The following is a 19,740-nucleotide window of genomic DNA, read 5'->3' as shown; positions in this document are numbered from 1 at the left end:
AGCTGGGTAATTAGAAGTTACGGGAAGACATCATCAATGAAATGCTATTTAAACCCATAACTATCGAGTCTTAAAAACAACAAATTAAAAGAAATACAATTAAAATAGATATCAATTATTTGCACTTCTGATAAATCCAATTTCAGCCAGCAGCTGCTTAAGACCCCCAGATAGAGAAATTTAACATTTACTGAGAATATCAACATTTATTTTATTTTTTAAATACAAACAAAAACCAGCAAGACTTAGCCTGGTAGAAGGGAAATTAAAGTCTGGAGGCCTGTCAAGTGTACGATACACTGGACTGCCACTAGAATTGAGCTACTTTGCACAGACGGAAAAAAAGACAAACATCTACATGTATGTAGTTGATGGAGATATACCCCAAATGATGAGCTGTAAATACAATGAATGGTGGTGTCACAACATACTAATAGGCTTGTCCATCAGTATTTATCTTGTCTCAAGACAAGCTAATCTTGATGCCTGAAGCCACCCACAGCATTTTGTAATGAGTATAAAATTAATAAATATATACCTTTTAACCCTAGAAAAATACAAAAAATGTTCAACCTTTTAGTTGGTAGAAGTGTGCTGGAGATGAAAAATGTGTTTTTGTGACGTTTTTCCAACAATGTTGTAATATTACATTTAGCTCTGGGTGTCATGAAGTGGGGTTTTGTTGATGAGGATTGAGGTGGTGAGACCCAGGGTGATCTCACCAGTTGTTAGGTGGAGAAATTGGTTTAATTACGTTCAAAGTTGTACACAACGCACAGGAACCACAGGTACGGAACGAGACACAATCACAAATTCAGGTAGACTCACAATGACAAGCTATGGACAAACCATGACATAAGACACAGGGATAATCAGAAGAAGGAGAGACAGCTGGAAGCAATCAGCTTACATATACAGAAAACCCACATCATTTATTTCCTTAAAAATGAAATCAGATTTTTTTTTTTCCATGTCAAATTTGATTTTAGGCTTTTATTTAATTTTTTTTTCTCCCTATTCTTTCTTAAAAAGTAATGCCAAATTACATAAAATATTTTCAAAAACTTATTTTGATGTAAATCATCCCTTCTTTCAGTTAACTTGAATTCAAAATCCAGCTAAATAAAAGCTGAAAAATATGCTGATATGTGGATGGTAGGCCCTCGGTGGACAATTTAAAATACTTAGGAATACCAGATCCAGTTTTTTTGTGGCAATTAGTTGATAAAATGAATTGCCAGTGGTTTCAGTGGTTCTGTCAGTCAGGCCTTTCTTACATATGAAATTAGACTGTGTGCTGAGGTGCAGCTAATCGCATCACTGAATGTTTTTTTATTTATTTTGGGGGTGAATGGCATGGCAGAATTTCCCATAGGCTAAAGATAGTTGACAAAATAACAAGGAGGGAATGTCTGCGTCACAGACAAAAATTGGTGAATGTGTCATTTGCTTCATTGATTGCTTATCACTTTCCATCTGACCAGTACCAAAGTCACACATCATGCCAGATATGCAAGTTCTCACCCATTCTTGGAAGCCACATGGGTGTTGTTTACATTTCATATATTGTTTGAAATTTTAAAAACAAATTTGGGAGTGGAGTAAAATGTTCGGGAGTGGAGCAGAATATGTCTCTCTGCTGGCACCAACCCAAACAGTCTAGGGTGCAAATGCCACACCTGGCACTGATGAGCCGTTTCACATTTCCACTAAATTCTAATAGCATCCTCCAGGAATCTCAGTTCTAACAGATGATTGGACTAAACATGTCCAGTCAATCACAGAGATCTTACTCAGCCAAGTTTATCAGACTGTAGCAGTTTGTAACCCTGTGAAGGAATTATTAGTACATTTATTTCCCAGTAGCATTCCAAAACAGAACACTAGATTAGATAAGATACACTTTATTGTTTCCTAAGGAGCATCAGTAGATATGCTCCCCATCCAACGTTAATGGATGGAGAGCACTCATTACTGTTGGATGCTCCTTAAGGATCATCCCTTCTGGGTCCTTCAGGGCCTTAATCCAGTATTAGTCCACTATTAAAAGTATTATAGATTGAGTATCAATGACAGTGTGCCCAGTCCATAATGGCAGATCTATTCAGCCTAATTCTATGCCTTGTGCTCAGTATGACGTTATGCTTGATTTATTTTACATTATATTTAGAATTCGAAACTGAATTTTCTGAACCATTTGAAAGATTTGTTATAGTTTAAATTTACATGTTTAACCAAGTTAGTCAACCTATTATTTTTGTCAGTTTATTCATTATTTATTTATGTCTGTGTTTAAAAAAGAAGAAGAGACATTTTAAGTCAGTTTAGCACTCTTTTTATGTATTAGATTTGCATCGGTTGATGCTAAACCTCAGATATCCAAGTGAAAAAAGTGGGACGGTGTATCCCTAGGCAGAAGAATAGCAACCGGCAGGACATTGAAACACCTTGCAATAAGACAAGAAACGTAACAGTGCAGACAAATTTCAACAAATGAGACAAATATATTAAAACATGGCATCTGGAATGAGGGACAATATAATTATGCCAAGATCACAACTATTGCATGTTCTGACACAGCACTACTTCACTGATTTTGTAATATAAACAAGTTGTTAAACAATTACAATTTTATCAGAGAGAAAAGAAATAGGTACTACATAGGAAAAATAAGAAAACCATAAAAAAATAATCTAGACGTGTTAAGAAGCGAAATGGAATTTGGGAGAGAGGACTTTAAAAAACCCAGATGCTTTTGCGATGAACGGCTCTGTGGTAATAAGTCATAAACTTCAAACAGAACATGAGACGGTTTCTGTTTAATTACAGGGTCCTCACAGATGGACTGGAAGGGCAGAGGCTGAAAATTCAACCCAATTATTTTCAATGAGGTTTTCACTATATTGGCAAGTCTATTTTTAGACCCCACAGTAATCAATCCTCCCATGCCATGTCTAATAAGAATAGCGGCATAAAAGCTCTGCAAAAAATGCACAACAAATAGTCAACATGATCACTCTGGTGTAAAGTATGACAATAAGTTTTTATTTATTAAAGATCACATGATTGTGTGGTCTCAATTCAACAAGATCTAAGGTAATTTCTTTAATTTTACCTGAATTCAACATGAACTTATTATTCCACCAGATTATTATTATTATTATTTTTATTTTTTTTTTTTAAATATGTCTAAGTAGAAACATAAAATGATGAAAAAGTTTCCAGGTTTGGATTCTTCTGGGCCTTAGTCCAACACTTCTGCTGTGCAGGTCACTTAGAAAACATCTTGATTATACTTGTTTTTTCTTTCAGATTGCAAATTTGAAATCCAGATTTATCAGGACTCATTATGTAACAAGTATCAGTCAGTCATGCTCTACGTCTGTGCTGATGGTGAGAAAATGATGATATCCTGCAAAGATGAGAAGGAAGTGTGCCCAGAGCCCATGGTGAGTGGTTCTGTCAGTCAGGACTTTCTTGCATGTAAAATGAGACTGTATGCTGAGGTGCAGCTAATCGTATCACTGTGAGTGAAAAATAATGGCAGAGTGATTTGAAAGAAGATAAACACCTTCACTGTTACTCAGCAGCATAACAACATGAAACCTAACCAGTTTTCCCACTTCTGTCATTGCTAGGATCCCAAAGTCCTGAAGATGATTAAAGCAGCGGAACACAAGGCTCTGTTCCGGTGGAAATTGATCTCCACTGGCAAATACAAGTTTGAATCCACCATGTACCCAGGTTACTTCCTGGCATTCGAGCATGTGGAGGATATGCCTTGCCTGCATAAACTAATTCTGCGTCATGGATCCATGGATGAAGTGGATGAGAGTGGGATTTTTTATGTAAATAAATGCAGTCCATAATAATTTCTCTTGGGAAAATATAACATTCACTAGCCACTTTATTAAAGGGATAGTGAGTTTCTTTCTTTCTTCTGCTACTATTAACATTATATGAAGATTATTATTTTTCTGTCATTATGATCATTTGTTTATTTGATTTGGTCGGGTTGTTATTTATAACTGTCATTATTATTATGGGTTAGTAAATATGGTTGTTCACAACATGAGTCATTTTGTAAGAATTTTGTTTTTATACACTATAGTCCATTTGTTGGTTCTTTAACAGTAAATTGAATATGAATACCATGTTTTAAAATACTCATTTCCAATAATTACTGAGTCAATGAGTGATATATTAAGATTGAGATGAAGAGAAGGACTAAATAAATGTTCGCTATTTTGTTCTTGGTTTTGTTTGCTTATGTTTTCTCTTGTCCTACTGATGACTTGTTTCCTAAAACCATTTTGAAATGAACACATGAGTACAAATAGGTTAGCCTTATCAGCTTACCTAGGTTAGAGCCCTGTTCTTTCAGAACTGTCTTATTTCTTTGTAGCGTAGATTCAACAGGCTGTGAGAACCCTTTGTCAGAATTTGGTCCACATTAACGTGACGGCATAAGTCACTTTGGCAGGAGAGCATCCATGATGTGAATCTCCTGTTGCTCCAAAGACACTGGAGGCTGCTGAACAACTATCATTATTACTGAACAAAATTAAACACCACATGCAAATATTGTTGCCATGTGGAGTTAACTGTAAATAAGCATTTGCTGACATTTTATTGTACAAAAGTAAAATTTTTCTTGATTTGTGAACAATTTTTAATCCAGTTTGCTTCTCAGTGAGCATTACTCAGTGCATGGGTAGGGCATGTCCAGTGGGTAATCAGACAAAATGAGTAAAAACTGGACAATCCTTGAACTGGACAATAAAAGGCCACCCCAAAACATCACATTTTGTCACAAGTCATAAAGCCAGAGATGTCACAAATTATGCAGGAGCGTGCCATTGGCATGTTGTATGCAGGGATGTCCACCAGAGCAGTAGCTGCAAGGCTCAATGTCCACAATCGGACCATTGGCCGTCTAAGAGTTGGTTTCCAACAGACTGTCAAAAATAGTCTGCAAATCGACCTCATCCTTGTCAGCCACATCTGACCACTCCAGCACAAAATCGCCACATCTGGCTCGTCTATCTGAGAATCGGTTAAGACCAGCGACACAACCATTGATGAGACTAGTGGTCAGACTGTCCATAACCGCCTACGAGAAGCCAACTTGGTCAAAATCAAATTCCTGAACCTGACCCCATCATAGGACTGTCAATCTGCTACAAATGGCCAAACCACGATGACATCAGTGCTGATATGAAGATCAGTAATTACTGAAAATATATTTTGAGTTTCTCTATATATTGCGTAACCCAAATGATCAGAAAAGTCATGTATGACATGGGCTGTTTATATTTATACTTTCTCTGATTGTTGTGAAGATTGAGACAATGTTGTCAAACTGTTGGGTGGGTAACAAACACCGACAATAAAAAAATGCTCACCCCCTTGGATGTGTTAGCCTTGTTTGTTGTTTTTACAAATCAACTGTGCTCAACATTTTCAGGTAATGGAGTAAAAAAAATCTCTAAAACACTGAACATCTCCTGGAAATCTATTCTCAGGAAAGGGAAGGAATATGGTTCATGTGTCAATTTGTCTAGGTCAGATGGTCCTCACAGCCTGAGAGAAAATGAGAGAGCACCAGGTTATGACAACACTGAAGGAGTTCCAAGCTTTAGGAGAGACTCTGCAGATAACTGTTGGTTTTTGACCAGTCAGAGCTTTATGGAAGAGAGGCATTGAGAAACTGCTGACAGAAACTCACATCAAGGCTGGACTAGTCTAGCAAAAAGCCTGATGGAGACTCAGTGGTGAGGAAGAAGAAGAAAGGTCTTTGTGGTGATGTGCAGTGTTCTCCTGACCAGACCAAACACACCACCCGCATGAAGCATAGTGATGGCAGCATCATGCTGTTGGGATGTTTCTCAGCTGTAGTAACTGGAAGGATTGTAAAGGTAAAAGGTCAAATGAATGAAACAAAGTGTCCAGCTCAGGGAAACTCCTGAGTCACATGTGGCTCACCAGGCTTTATTGGTGGCTCTGTGGCAGGTTACAATAGGATAGCACATTTTTAAAACATGTCACAGAATCCGTCCGTCCAAACAGAGACTCTTTAGGTGTGTGTATGTGTGCACACACACCTGAGGAGAATTTAAAGTGATCAATTAACCTGACAGTCATGTTTTTGGACTGTGAGAGTACCCATAGTCCAAACGAGAAATTCAAACTATTTCTCATTTTGGCTCAATTAAAGTCTGTATGACTGGGATGAGGAGTTATTTGAGCTCCTTCTCATCAACAAGCCTTCTGCTCTTCTCTGAAATCAGCTTTTCTTTTTCGTGTCCTTCATATCCAGCTACGCATTGCTTTGTAAACCTGAGAGGTGCTTGTGTGTGTGATAATGTCAGCAGGTTCTGAAATACTCTTTCCAGTCCATCAGCTATGACTAGAACCATCCACACTTAGTTACTTACACATCTTGTATTGCTGTTGAAGCTCAGTCCATCACAAACAGCAAATCAGCTAAACAGTATGCCTAATAAAGTGGCCCACAGGTAGATTTGTTTGACGGTTCCTCCCTCCACTTTTTCTTTTCTTTGGTAATTATGGAAAAGTCAGAAGTCATAAATTGGAGTCTGACTCACACAGAGAGAGTAGGATCTTGGAGAGTACTTTTTGTTTCCATGACAGCAACATCCAGATTCTGACTCACTCCACTAAACCTTATTTATGGCAGCTGTTTATTCAAGTAGACATTTTGCTTTGTTGATCATTTCTGTCATCAGTAATGTCCATTGAAATTATTGCACAATTTTGATTCCTCAGATTAATCCTGACTTCTTGTCTTTTAACCACTTAATGTAAATGCATTTTACTATTAATTGTATAGTTTTTTACAATTTTTCTCAATAAAAAACCCAGCCCCAAACCAGATGTGTATCAGCTGTTTTATTGCATAAGTATTGTGTAGACAGAGAAGGCAGAGCACCGTTTTCTTGACTCTTCCCTGAAACCGTAGAATCAAAGCTGCATGCAGGAAGTGAACACACCAACAGAAACAAAAACATTATCCAATTATCCAAGCTTTCTGATTGTTTTATGTATTGTACAGAACTACAGTATAATCAGCAGAAGTTAATTTTGCAACTTCATATCCAGCTACGCATTGCTGCATAGCTTCAGACAAATTGCATCCTAAATTCAGGGTGCAGCCTTCAATTTCAAGGAATGCTGTAAAGGGAACCAGACTGTTCTGAATGAATCATAAAATAACTTTATTGTGGCTTGTGAAAAAAGTCGAGTTAGAACTGCAGCATGGCCTGCTGTGTCAGAGTGTGAGGCTCATTTTATATATATATATATATTATATATATATATAAAGGAAGATGTTACACTTCTGTATTCTGTAAGACTTGATAACCATGACTGTCTGGATAAAAATGCTTGAATCTCTAAAGTAAGCGCTTGCAGCTCAACTCAATGAAAAAAACAAGCTGGAACGGCTCGGCATCCATTAGACAGACACATTACATCCTCAGTAAAAGCAAAATGATAGAACTTATAAGAACATATACACTTATTATTATTATTTTCCTTTTTACAATTAGCTGGGACAAGATTTCTCCCAAAGCACTGGTTCACCCTGAGCTCGCCAGTCCAAAATCCCTTTCATTTGCTCCAGAGCAGAGCGATGGCATTGCAGATGCCCACATCATTGTAGTTGAAGTAGCAGAGTCCGGCGAAGGTGACCGTGGACAGGACGAAGAGGCCTGCACTGGCGAGCTTGACCTTTGTGTCCCCATGGACATAGTCCGTTAACACCTGACCCAGACCCCTGCAACGCAAAGACCAGCTAAGGTCAGAGACAATCACCCACTGGAAGACCAGTTAACAATCTCAGAGAACCTTTGAATGAACAAACTGAAGCTTCTGATGCGTTGCTGGACTACCAATAGCAGCTGATATGTCTTATGGCTGAAACTAAGAGAGATGAGTTGATTGCTTTATTTCAACAGACTCCTGGTCCACAAAGACATGATACACAACAACACATACAAAATAAAAGTAAAAATAAAGTCTTCTAAAAGACTTGCATACTAATGTTTCCACAGAGCCAAGTGGTATCTTAGTGCACTGACAGAGGGCTGTGAAGACATTAAAAAAAGGCTATTCATGGAGCTGCACAAACGACACAAACTTGTATATCAAATGTCTCATGAGTGCCTGAAATGTTCTGACATGTGCATTACAAAACATCTCACTTGCACTGCTGAACCTGGGTTTCTTGAGCAGAATTCTCAGGGAGTCATAAGCAACCTTTAGCTTCTGCATGCCAGCTTTTTTAAATTTACACCACAAAGGAGCTGCATACAAGAATGTACAGTAAGCTTTGAACAGTTATTTTTACCTCATTAAATTTTCTTCCCAGAATGTTTGCCTGGGCATAGAATATACGACACTGCCGATAAATGTCATCATCGTCACACAGGTGGTCTGTGATGTAGTGATTAGTTTCAGCAATCTCTCTTTGATTAGGGATTGCTGAATCTCTCAACAAACATACCTGGAGTGTTGGCAACAGGGTAAGGGTATGATGCCAAGACTCCAGGGAACATAGAGTGTTGCCTTGATTCTTTCATGGATGTTTGAGAAATCCTTTAGCTGCATATTTCCAGTTTCCTTGAAGATATGTGAACACAACGCTCCTTCCCACCTCATCCCCTCCTGTTGTCCATGCAGCTGTGGAGCTGAGCGCTCCCACGGCCATCATGCCTTGATATTGGACTTCTGCCAGGAGGCTGAGCAACGTGGTTTCATGGCCCTGTGGTGTCACCGCCTTCACTCATGTCTTTGTTTTGCCCTTTGTTTTGTCTGAGTGTTGCCATTTGACCCAATGTGTCCTTTCCAATTTTTTTTTATTTTATTTTGTGAAACTGTGAAGTACTCACTTTTAACCCAGAAAAGGAATTAGAACAAAGTTGGAATCCAGAAAAAATTCTTCCAGAACAGAAACATTTAGTTTTTATTATTACTTAGAAATTGTGGAGTACTCATTACTTTTACAAATTCAGAGCATACTTAGAAAGTCCAGAAAATACTTACTTACACTTATTTAGCAACTCAGAACAGGGATTAGAACAAACTTAGAATCCAGAATAACTACCTTAGAAACTATGTTTCAGACTCTTATTCTTCTAACCCAGAAAAGGAATCAGACCAGAGGATACTTACTTATACTTATCTACCAACCCTGAATAAGAGTTTCTAGTATATTTACTTTAGATCAACATTAGATTCTTTTCCTTCCTTTGCTCTTTTTAGTTTATTTTGTTTGTATTTCCTTGTTGTTGAAAATGTACTATATAAATAAAATTACCTTTACCTTTGTTCTGATCTCCGCACGGCAACTCTACCGACTCCCAGTAGACACATATGCATTGTGTCGCCACAAAATATAAAACTAAATAAAAACAAACCATCATGCTGCGCTAGTCACGCACCACGCTGGCTTTCGGCTGTGGAGGTGAGTGCAAAAGCTCCTCCACAGGCTGAACCCTCGGTCCACCAACACATTGGCTAACCGGGAACTCAAACTTTATCACCGCAGACAGAGTCAGCATGTTGAGACATAAACACACACAACACATATAATGCTTTGTTCGCAAAGAAATATTCTCACTGCATGCTCAACGCGCACCTCTAAATGTGTTCCTGTGAACACTGAGTGCAGCTCAATGTGAACTTTTGCGGTTCACATTGAGCTGCCTGAGCAGAGCAAACACGGTGGATTTAAACTTGATTCCTACCTTGATCAATTCTACAGAAACATGGATCCTCATCCTCACAGGGGGTTGATATAAATGTCCATATAGGTGAGCCAATACGAGCGATCCGCGTCAAGGTGAACTTCAGAGATCGAGTCACCACAGCGGCCAAAGCAGAGGAGCCAGAGGTCTGATTGGTGCACGCTACAATGCAGCAACTAGAAAAACTATAAACCCATTTCTTTCAGGAATAATTCTGCCCTGCCAGTGAAATGTTCACCGCAGAAGAGATGCTTGCAATTGACTTACACTTTTTTCTATATATATATATATATATATATATATAAATTATTATTTTTTTCTTTTTAATAAAAACAAAGGCACACAATGCTTAGCCTGGCATGGGGACACATAAAGCATGGCAGCCCACCAGGCCTATAATAGACTGGGGGAAACCCTGCCCTATATGGCTGGAAAACACACAACATTGCCCCTTTAAAGGAAGAAACACAAAGAAGTAAATCATCATGACTAATCCTCCAGAAGCTCCAACCCACAGACTGAAGATCAGCTTCTAAGCTACACAATGTAAGGCTGGTTGCACTCATCTCTCAATGATTCCCTGCTACAGTGAGCCACAGTGTTTCAGTTTCATATTTCAACTGTAGTTCACCACAAACCTGCAATTCCAGTAATGAGGCCAGCCCAGTTAGCAACTAAAACCAGAATATGTCAATATCAAGTAAGATTGACAGCAATCTTACTTGATGATGGCTCGTGAAGTGACAGCATATTTCCTTTTATGTAATCATGGTTGACAATAGAAGAGTTACTGAAGCCATGACTCCATTTCTACAACAACAACAGCTCTTACTATGGAGTAGCCTTGAGCCGGTTCAGCTTCCTCTAAGCTGATTGCACCATCACTGTAAACAATGCTTACATGTCATCCCATCCTCTTCATGAGACTGTCTTAGAAAACAGAGTTTCTTCAGTCAGAGGCTTCTTCAAACTCAGTGTTATACAGACTTGCTATGGGAGACCTTTCCTGCCAACAGCCATCACTATCCACAATAACTCTTAAGAATTTTAATTAATATGAGCTACAACATTTAGTTTTCCTTTGGGGTAAATAAAGTATTTTTGAATTTTAATTTAGCAACACAGAGCAAGTCTAATTTTTGTGATCAAGTTCCTTAAGTCCCATCTGTTCACCTGCTTCAATATATGGCTTTAAATAAATCCTATTGGAATAAAATTTTTCATATCAATTGATATTAATAGATTGTGGGATAAAACAAATCCCTTTTTGTCAATCTTTAATGTTCCTTGGTACTAGTAAATGAAATCTGATGATATGAGGTTTTGTTCCATTTTAAATTAAGAATGTTATGGAACATACATGTCATTGAACATTATACAACTGATTTAAATAAGAGGTTTAAACTAAAATCTTCAAGCATTACAGGAGAACAGAACTAAAGTATACATATTGTTTTGCTGATGTTAAATAAAAGTCATTGAAATATAAATTCTCAAAATATTGCCTTTATACATATTAAGTGTTGTGGGGGTTTTTTATTAGCAGTGAAAGAGTAACATAAAATGTAAAACCAATAGTTTATATCATCAGTGCAAACTTCAGCAGCTTTCAAAGACAAAAAAAAATAAAATGGTATGGGGGAATTTTACTACCATAATTTGACAGCACACATTTTCAGTTTAAAAGCAGGACTTTGTCTTTAGTTCTCAAAACGTCTCCTCTCTTTCAAATATGCACTGTGCTTTCTCAAACCTTTCTCCTTGCACTCAAAACTTATCTCATCTCTGCTAGGATCAAATGTTCACTTGCAAACCTCTCTGCTCGCTTGGGAACCCTTTTCTGCCAACACTTGGGTGTGCCTGTGTGGCTACTATCGATTGTAGCAACCTGCACCTCCCACTGGACGTAGGGAGAAACAACGACGTTACCTTTCTGCTAGGAGTGTTTCACTAAGAGTGTTTCTCAAACTTTTTCAGGTCAAGGACCACTTGCCCCATTTAACAAACTCTCATGGAACACCAAATTTGAAATTACCTACACAATAATTCAACATCTTCATATATATATATAAAACCTGAAATGAAAATATTAGTCTCTTAACTCATTACTTTTGTTTGTCCTAATGTGAAGGGTGGTGCCGTTTTGGAAATACGACTGGCCACAATAAAACCATGAACAGGTCTACTTGGGCGTTTTCAGTTATTTACAGATTCTGAAATGTGGATTCTAATGATTCGAATGAAAGAAAACACATGTAGGTCTGTCAGCACAACAGCAGCACAAATACTAGCTTCGTCAGCTAACACTTCCACCGTTTGGTGGAAATGTTAGCTCTTCATTATCTCTTCACTGCACAAAATCTTATAAAGTAATGTTGGTCTAGTTCCTAGTGCAAATATCGTAGAACACCTGAAATAATACAAAACTAAGAAGTACCCTTTCAGCAAGATAAAGGAGCTTGCTTTAAGTCAGTAGCTTCGTAATCTTGAGGAAAAACTAATAGCTCCATTGGCAGATTATTTCACTTCTATCCTAGGTAAAATATCTTGTTATAAGTGAAATAATCTGCCAATGGAATTAGAATTTTTTTTCCATCAAAATGAAGGAATTAATGACTTAACAAGCTCCTGTTTCTTGCTGAAAAGTTACCTGTAATTTAGTTTGTCTTATTTCAAGTGTTCTTAGATATTTGAACTAGAAACTATAAAAAAATAGTTTAGATTTTGTGTTTTTGCAGTGTGTGATTTCTACATTGCCATTTCCACGCTCTCCAGTTCATACATCCTTTGTTGTCATTACCAACAAAGGCTTTGGAACAAAGTATTAAATAAATATCACTAAACCTGTTCAGTTCGGTTTCCCTCTGTTATTTTACATTATTTTAAACTTATTTGTTTTGGTTTCTTCCAAAGTGTGGATTACTTGAGTTGTTACCAATATTTGGTGAAAATGTCCTGTCAATAACACCTTCAGAAAAATTTTTACTGTGAAAAATTGTGATGTGTTCAATATTTTTAACATTGTATATTTCCAAATATCAGCTATTGACCATTACGGTACTATTAACATCTGATAATGACATCGGCTCAAATTTTCATATTGGTGCATCCCTTTCAATAACATTAAAAAGACTTTTACCAAACTAATAAATAGTACATGCTGTTGGATGATGTATTGTTGGCATAACTTCCAAGTCTCCTATTTTGGCCAGGAAACTACCGTATTTAACCCCCCGCCATGCTCCCGTATTATTTTCCTGTAAATATCCCATATTATGGCGTTTAGTCTAACCCTTCTCCCCCTGCCTTTGTTACTCGGCCCACCCTCCCCTCTCCTTTGCTCTGACAGTAGCACCAAATTTTCCCATATTCTAAAATCAAACACTTCACATGTATGACTGTAGGTCTCAAATGCTGGAAGTTCTTAGATTTGATAATCAGATTTTTCAGTATTTCACCAGAGACTATCCAGAGGAAATTTGTGGATTCTGATCTCTTTTTGTACAATTGTACATTTCTTCTGTGAAACAATTCTTATTAAACTTCCCCAGAGCAAAGTCTGGTGGCAGCTAGTCTTACCAGTGTCCATGCAGGGTGAGCGCAGCAGCCAGGGAGTAATCGATGACTGGCCCGGGGCTGAAGTATGCCACAGGACCCAAGGCAAGCAGGGCGATGCTCAGCACTCGCTCTGCTGTCCAGTGAAGAGATGCAGCATTGGAGTCAGAGCCCGCTGCAGAGCAAAGCAGCACATGTGTTATCCAACTTCAGAACTTCACTGAAGCTCAGCATAAAATTCACACAGCCACTCATTTTCAGTCAGGTTCTGTTCACACGTTTGATTTTCAATGCTGCTAGGTTACGTTGGAGAGCAGCAGCAGCGCAGCAGTCACTGGAAAAGTGATAAAATATGAGCGGCTGGGTCGGCTCAACATCACAACCATTCACTTCATGTTCTGAGGCTTGCCAGTGGGCAAGGAACAGAACAAGCTCTAGCTTCATCTGTTGGAAATTAGCATGACCTGTTTTTCTGGCAACGTAAGCCGGTACCAACAGGATGAACATAATGAATAGTGTGTGCAAAATTGTCACTGCATTCAATATTAGGGTTTCTGATGTGACCCAGAACAACATCCGCTGTTCACCACAGGCAGGTTTCAGTCTTCTACCTTAAAGATGAAATGGAAATGAAGAAAAAATAAATAATAAAACAAGGTTTTTTTCCTGCAGCGTAAACCCAAATGTGTTGTTAACCACACAACCAGATGGGCACCTACATTCAACACTCTTCAGCTCTCAGTGAAGGCGGATGCTTTTTTCCTCTGCTCCCTCCCTACTGTTAAGAAAATAAATTTAAAATATGCTAGTTTTAAAACTTAGGCTATTTCAATCAAGACATGTTGCTCAGTATAGTTTTCAGATTAATAACTTATTCTGCCCTATTGACCTTTATGTTAACTGTAGTTAAAGCAGATTGTTTGCTAAGATCTTTTGATCTGCCCTTTGTCTGTGTGGGAAACAATCAGGAGAAGTTCCAGCTTTTCACACAGATCTGTGAAAAGCCATAAAACAGAAGGAGTTCAGGCCAGTGGAGGAGAAGCTCTGCTTCCACTTTGTTTAGATAAAGGTGACAACTGATGTTTGATCTTGAAAACAAATTGCAGGGAGTTTCTTAATTTAAAGAGGGTCAGAGATAGCTCCTGGTTGGATGAGCAAAGATACGCCTCATTTGAATAAATTAAAGACAACAATACGCCTTTATTATAAAAGTTTGTACACAGGAGTAACAAATCAGATTTGCTCTTGCAAATCTCCAAAGACGTCTTTGCTTTTCTTTCTTTCTTTTTCTTTTCTATTTGTCTCAGATAAATGAATGTCCAGTTTAGTGTGTTTTGAAGTGTCTGTGTTGTCAATGTGATTTTATACTTTTAAATGTTAGAATAAACTCTGAAAATGTATGACGTGGAGCATTGACTGTCATCTCTGTGTGGCTTTTGTTTCCACGCATGGAATCATTGAATCCAAGAGCATAAGAGAATATAACGAGCCAGAAGTGAATGATTTTATTCTCTTAACACTACCCATCTATGCCCTGTTTGCTCTGTCTCTGTGTTGCTTTTTGGAGCCTCTCTTTGCACATCCTCCAAATCTACAAATTATGGAACTGGTCAACTGGTCTCTCAATGCAATTGGTCAAATTTTCACAACAAGAAGACTGGGCAAAGGATAGCCAGCTTGTCCTGCAGGGACACACCCACTGGGATTCATTTTGGACTCTTTGGATGTTTACAATTTTTTTTGTTATACCTGGAAGACGTGGAGTGTCTGTCTTTAGTTGGATTCATGATAACGGGATTTCTGCTCTTTGGAGTTGTTTTTTTCCAGGATACCTGGCATATTAACAAATTCGGAAGACTTCGGCAACTGTTTCAACCCTTGTCAAGATGCCTGATCAGTGTGAAGGATTGGGCTGACTAGCGAACACTCAGACCAACACCAGCGGGATGGAATCGATCTTGGAGAAGTTGCTAGTCTGGCCCGGTGGGAATGGCCACAATAATTTGGATGATTGGAATCAATAGGGATGTACCTGTGAGACTTTAGGGGAGATGAAAATTTAAAAAGTCTACCTGATCTAAAGAATACTGTCTCTATCTGAACTGGCTCCCCTGTGTAGACTTTAGCTGGCTGGCTATCTCAAGTCTGGCTGGATGATATGTAGACAAGAGGCTCTTTCCCACCTTGTTCCCTTCCTGAAGACATCCGTGCAACTGTGGAGCAGAGTACTCCCAAGGACTTGCTCTTAGATAAGACCATCGTATCAGAGACTGTGGCCTGGGAGAGCTGGCTGCACAGGGTTCACAGACTTACTGCACACATATCTCAAGACTGCAGATACACACTCCCTGGTTGCACTGCCTTTTGCTGGCCGCATGTCTGAATGTTGCTGTATGTGCTGGGGTTCTCCCTATCCGTCCTGATGTTGTCATTTCATCACCCTGACTGACTGTTGATTTTATTCTATCATCTGAAGAACATTTCCAGGCTTAAAGCACTAATAAACGAGGAAGACCAAGAGAAACTCTTGTTAGTTTATAAATTGTGGACTACGTATCCGTATTGTCACTTGAACATTTCCAGGTTTAAAGGACTAATATCAGAGCAAGATCTAGATCCTGTTGTGGAGTACTTAGCAACCCAGGACAAGAATCAAACATGGAGAACCAACATTTAGCTTTATCCTTTACTAATCTAAAACAAACTTAGAAAATACTATTAGCTTACAAATTGTGGTGTGCTTTAGCACCAAAACACATTAAAGACTTATTGATATATCAACCTTCCAACAACTCTGGTCTTCTTTTTCAAGTTTACTTAGCAATCCAGAACAAATGGAACATTTAAAGTGTCGTTTTTCTTTTGCTTTGCTTGTTTTTCTTTTATTGTGCTTGGGTTGCTGTTTTTGATTGTCTTCTAATCCAAGTAAAGCACTTTGAACTGCCTTGTTGTTGAAAAAGTACAATATAAATAAAAGTTCTTCTTCTAATACTAATGCACTACTGTCTCTGATTCAGATCTCAGGGGTTGATCTGTGTGGAAACCTGTTTCAAGTCTGTACCACTGCAGAGTTGACTGTCCACCACTGACCGTAGAGCGGTGGTGACGAATGGATCCTTGCAGTCAGCGGGTGGGGCTGCTGCTCTTTGTGAAGGACGACAACTGGCCTAACCAGCAGGGTGCTTTGGTAGAACAGAGCTGAGGAGGGAAAACAGAGGAGACGCTTTAATCGGACATCAGTTCTACAGGTATAACACCAAACAGTAGAGGTTTGCAAAATTTCATTACTCTGGCAGTTTTTAACATCACAACACGAAGTCCCGTTCCTTAGAGCTGAGATGGGATTTGAAGCTGTAATATCAAAGGTTAGCACATTGTAGCTGTGCGCCTGAATTCCTCTATTTTGTGTCGTGAATTTGACAACACACCCTATCCTATCGGCCATTGTTTCTATGTAAGCTGCCTGAGCACCTCAATGGTCCTTTCTTCGTGTCCTTCTCCCGCTGTGCTGTAATAGGTTAGCGCTCGTTTTCAGAAAACCCACATACATGGAAGACAGAGAGCAGTACTCACGTTTTACACCCCTACGACACACAGAACTCAATCTAACGATGGCCGCCATGATGATTAACTCACCAAGGTCACCACCCGGATTTAGTTTCTGAGTTAAGTACAAAGCTGTTGAATGTTTAAGGAGATGGCTCACTCCGCTCTAAGTTCTGGCAGGAGGTTACTATCGGTAAAATGTGCAAAAGTACTTTGTTCTTTTACACCAGGGTATCTACATTTAATTCAAGCTAAATAAAATGGGCCAGAGTCGTAAATATTACATAATCTTTTCTTTCTTTTTAAAAAAAAAATAAATATCTACAATAGGACTTTAGATGTTTATTCATATTTCTATTTTTTTTAATAAATCAAAACTTGCAGAACGTGGATAAATAAATGTTCTTCAATGTTGATATTTTTGGAAAATTATGAAGCATGGGCATTTTTAAAAAACAAAAAAACTTTCTGTTTCATTTATGACAAATATTGTCTTTTATACTTTGAAACATACTAACACTTTTGATATAAATATTTTAAAACGGGTGTAAATCACATTATATTGTTTGTTTGTTTGTTTTGTCCTTTCAGCATTCTTTTATTGTTATTTTTACGGTTTTGTATAAATGGTCTTGTTTTAGTGTGTTGTTCGTGTTATGGAACTACTGATGGAAATGAGCAGCTTTCCAAGTCTGGTGCATTTACAGCATTATCTTCACCTTTTCGAACTGACCTTTTTAGGGGTTGAGTAAACGTCTTTTTACTATCAAATATCTTGGTGAACGTAACGTCCTGCGTCACGGTCATGACGCTGATTTCCAAACTACTACGATGTGACTCATCACAGTGTGAGGACCATCTCCTTTGTTTTTAGATCAGCGCGGCGTCGGTATTTCCGGAGGATCTCCTCCGCCATGGTTCACGCCGGGTTAGTGTGAAGAACACTTCCCCCGCCGCTTAGACCGGTCCGTCGGCTCTCTGTGTGGACTCTGGAAGCTCATGGACAGCTTTGATAATCTCAGCGCCTCGGAAAAGGCAGAAGCGTCGGAGCTTCAGAAGATGATCGCCATAGAGCAGCAGAAGGCCCAGTTCCAGGCCCAGGTTTGTTCCCACACGGTGATCTGTGTCTTCCCGGCTCCAACAGGCCACATGCAGGGGACACTATCCCAAGATGTCCAAAAGAACCAAGACGTAACGCTTTATGTGTTCCATACTGTACTGAGGGCTCATGTTAACATTTTAATGTAGTCTACACATCTAATTCTCCAGATATAGTCTGACAGGTACTGATTATAAGGTTACAAAGTGAAAAATTAACAGCAATATTTTTGGTTTATTTAGCCTGTCATATAGGAAAAAATGTGTTATTCATTATTCAGTCATATTTTCACCATATTATTAATACATTTATAAATGTCATAGTTCCAAGCCAAACACTTAATTCAAAAGCTAAACATTTAGTTTACAAGCTAAATATCAATATCAAATATTTATATAGTTTTATATTTATTTAAATATTTAGTTTCAAACTAACACAATTTGTAATTAACAAGCTAAATAGTTTACAAACTAAATATTTAGCTCAAAATTAAATATTTATGTAATTATTTAATTTTAAATATTTATTACTAAATTTTTAGCTTTCAGATGAAATATTTAGCTCCAATCAAAGACTTAGTTTTTATGTGACATTTATAAATGTATAATATGAATAAGATGGTAAAAATAACTATGAAAAACAGCCTTTTTTCCACATCACTGGAAAAAAGTAAACTTTGGAAAAGTTTACTGTGTAACTTCAGCCTGTTGGCATTATCGTAATTGCTGCAACTCAGTAGCTTTGCAGCAGCCATGAAAGGAGCCGGTACACTAACCCTGAGTCTGATTCAGTGTCTTGCCAGAGTTGTCCATTTGACCGTCTGTCTGTTGTGTTTTCCAGGTGCACAGTTTCACAGACGTGTGCTGGGACAAGTGTGTGGATAGTCCAGGCTCCAAGCTGGACTACCGGACAGAGACGTGTCTTCAGAACTGTGTGGAGAGGTTCATTGACACCACCCTAACCATCACCAACCGGTTCACACAGATGGTGCAGAAGGGCACTCACTGATCATGGACCTGATCCAGAAGGACGATTTACTCAGAAGCTACTTGTGTTGTGTCATGTGGATGAGAGAGGACCATATGTTTTGGGCTCTGGAGATGTGGGATGAAGTCTCTCTTGTTTCTGGATGTAAATCAGTTTGTAAACTCGCACATACTCTATGTTCTGGTGTGAGATCCCTGCAAGTTGTCAAAGGTTTGACAAAGGTTCTGATAGAATCCAGTGGTCTTACATGATATTAAAATCTTTAAATATTGTGCTAATTTTTTCTGTCTCTAGGTGAAAGACATAGAAATACATAGATGGCTTATATACTTTGATTAACATAACAATCCAGTTTATTTGACACACAGTAGTAAAGGTAAAGGTAATTTTATTTATATAGCACATTTTCAGCAACAAGGCAATACAAAGTGCTTACTGAAAGGTACCTTTACTGTTCCCCATTCTGTTTGGTGATTTTAAAACTAGTGGTGCACCAATTACTGTTTTCTTTTTGATCACTAATCTTTAAAAAAGTTAATTTAAGGATTCAGATTTTGACCATTTATCAATTATTTTTTTAAAGTAACTGACACTGTCAGGTGATATAACTTCACAATACACCTTCAATGTTCCAATCTTGTTTTATTGAAACATTCAAGAGGCAGTTGTCTCGAATAAATAATATTTGGCTATTTTTTTTTTTTTTTTTGGGGGGGGGGGGGGGGTTGGGGTTTTTTTTTTTTTTCTTTTTTTATTTTTTTTTAACAAAAAAAAAAAAAAAAG

General features: G+C 38.2%; 3 protein-coding genes across 4 annotated transcripts in view; 2 read left to right on the top strand and 1 right to left on the bottom strand.

The window, feature by feature from the left end:
• LOC106935003 (interleukin-18) overlaps positions 1-7,145 on the top strand; it is a 26,309-nt gene extending 19,164 nt beyond the window's left edge. Inside the window, exons 5-6 of the mRNA XM_015015220.1 lie at positions 3,313-3,449; positions 3,639-7,145. Coding sequence (XP_014870706.1) covers positions 3,313-3,449; positions 3,639-3,869 — 368 coding nt within the window. The 3' untranslated portion in view covers positions 3,870-7,145. The remainder of the gene's footprint in view (positions 1-3,312; positions 3,450-3,638) is intronic.
• LOC106935004 (succinate dehydrogenase [ubiquinone] cytochrome b small subunit B, mitochondrial) lies at positions 6,900-17,012 on the bottom strand. Its single transcript, XM_015015221.1, has 4 exons — positions 16,899-17,012; positions 16,416-16,523; positions 13,350-13,500; positions 6,900-7,798 (listed from the first exon to the last, which is right to left on the bottom strand). Exons 1-4 carry the CDS (start codon positions 16,945-16,947, stop codon positions 7,633-7,635), a joined length of 474 nt encoding a protein of 157 aa, XP_014870707.1. The 5' UTR covers positions 16,948-17,012; the 3' UTR covers positions 6,900-7,632.
• Positions 16,482-19,233, top strand: timm8b (translocase of inner mitochondrial membrane 8 homolog B (yeast)). 2 transcript variants are annotated; one of them, XM_015015222.1, is made up of 3 exons: positions 16,482-16,573; positions 17,746-17,972; positions 18,811-19,233. In XM_015015222.1, exons 2-3 carry the CDS (start codon positions 17,871-17,873, stop codon positions 18,976-18,978), a joined length of 270 nt encoding a protein of 89 aa, XP_014870708.1. In that variant the 5' UTR covers positions 16,482-16,573; positions 17,746-17,870; the 3' UTR covers positions 18,979-19,233. The 2 variants fall into 2 exon arrangements, with proteins under 2 accessions (XP_014870708.1, XP_014870709.1); XM_015015223.1 differs by lacking the exon at positions 16,482-16,573 and having other exon boundaries at positions 17,728-17,972.
• The last annotated feature ends 507 nt before the right edge of the window (positions 19,234-19,740 follow it).

This window comes from Poecilia latipinna, unplaced genomic scaffold (genome assembly GCF_001443285.1).
Source record: "Poecilia latipinna isolate Pla-1442-1.1 unplaced genomic scaffold, P_latipinna-1.0 Scaffold1893, whole genome shotgun sequence".
Classification (NCBI taxonomy): domain Eukaryota; kingdom Metazoa; phylum Chordata; class Actinopteri; order Cyprinodontiformes; family Poeciliidae; genus Poecilia; species Poecilia latipinna.
Note: the sequence above shows the minus strand (reverse complement) of the source record. Positions and strands in the feature narration are given on the sequence as shown.

What these genes read in the sequence shown, in the direction of transcription:
- timm8b (XM_015015222.1), top strand. Translation starts at nt 17,871, where the DNA reads ATGGACAGCTTTGATAATCTCAGCGCCTCGGAAAAGGCAGAAGCGTCG. An exon ending in AGGCCCAGTTCCAGGCCCAG is followed by an intron (nt 17,973 to 18,810) that starts GTTTGTTCCCAC and finishes TGTGTTTTCCAG; the next exon opens with GTGCACAGTTTCACAGACGT.
- LOC106935004 (XM_015015221.1), bottom strand. Translation starts at nt 16,947, where the DNA reads ATGGCGGCCATCGTTAGATTGAGTTCTGTGTGTCGTAGGGGTGTAAAA. An exon ending in GTGTCGTAGGGGTGTAAAAC is followed by an intron (nt 16,524 to 16,898) that starts GTGAGTACTGCT and finishes TTCCCTCCTCAG; the next exon opens with CTCTGTTCTACCAAAGCACC. An exon ending in CTCACCCTGCATGGACACTG is followed by an intron (nt 7,799 to 13,349) that starts GTAAGACTAGCT and finishes TTTGCGTTGCAG; the next exon opens with GGGTCTGGGTCAGGTGTTAA.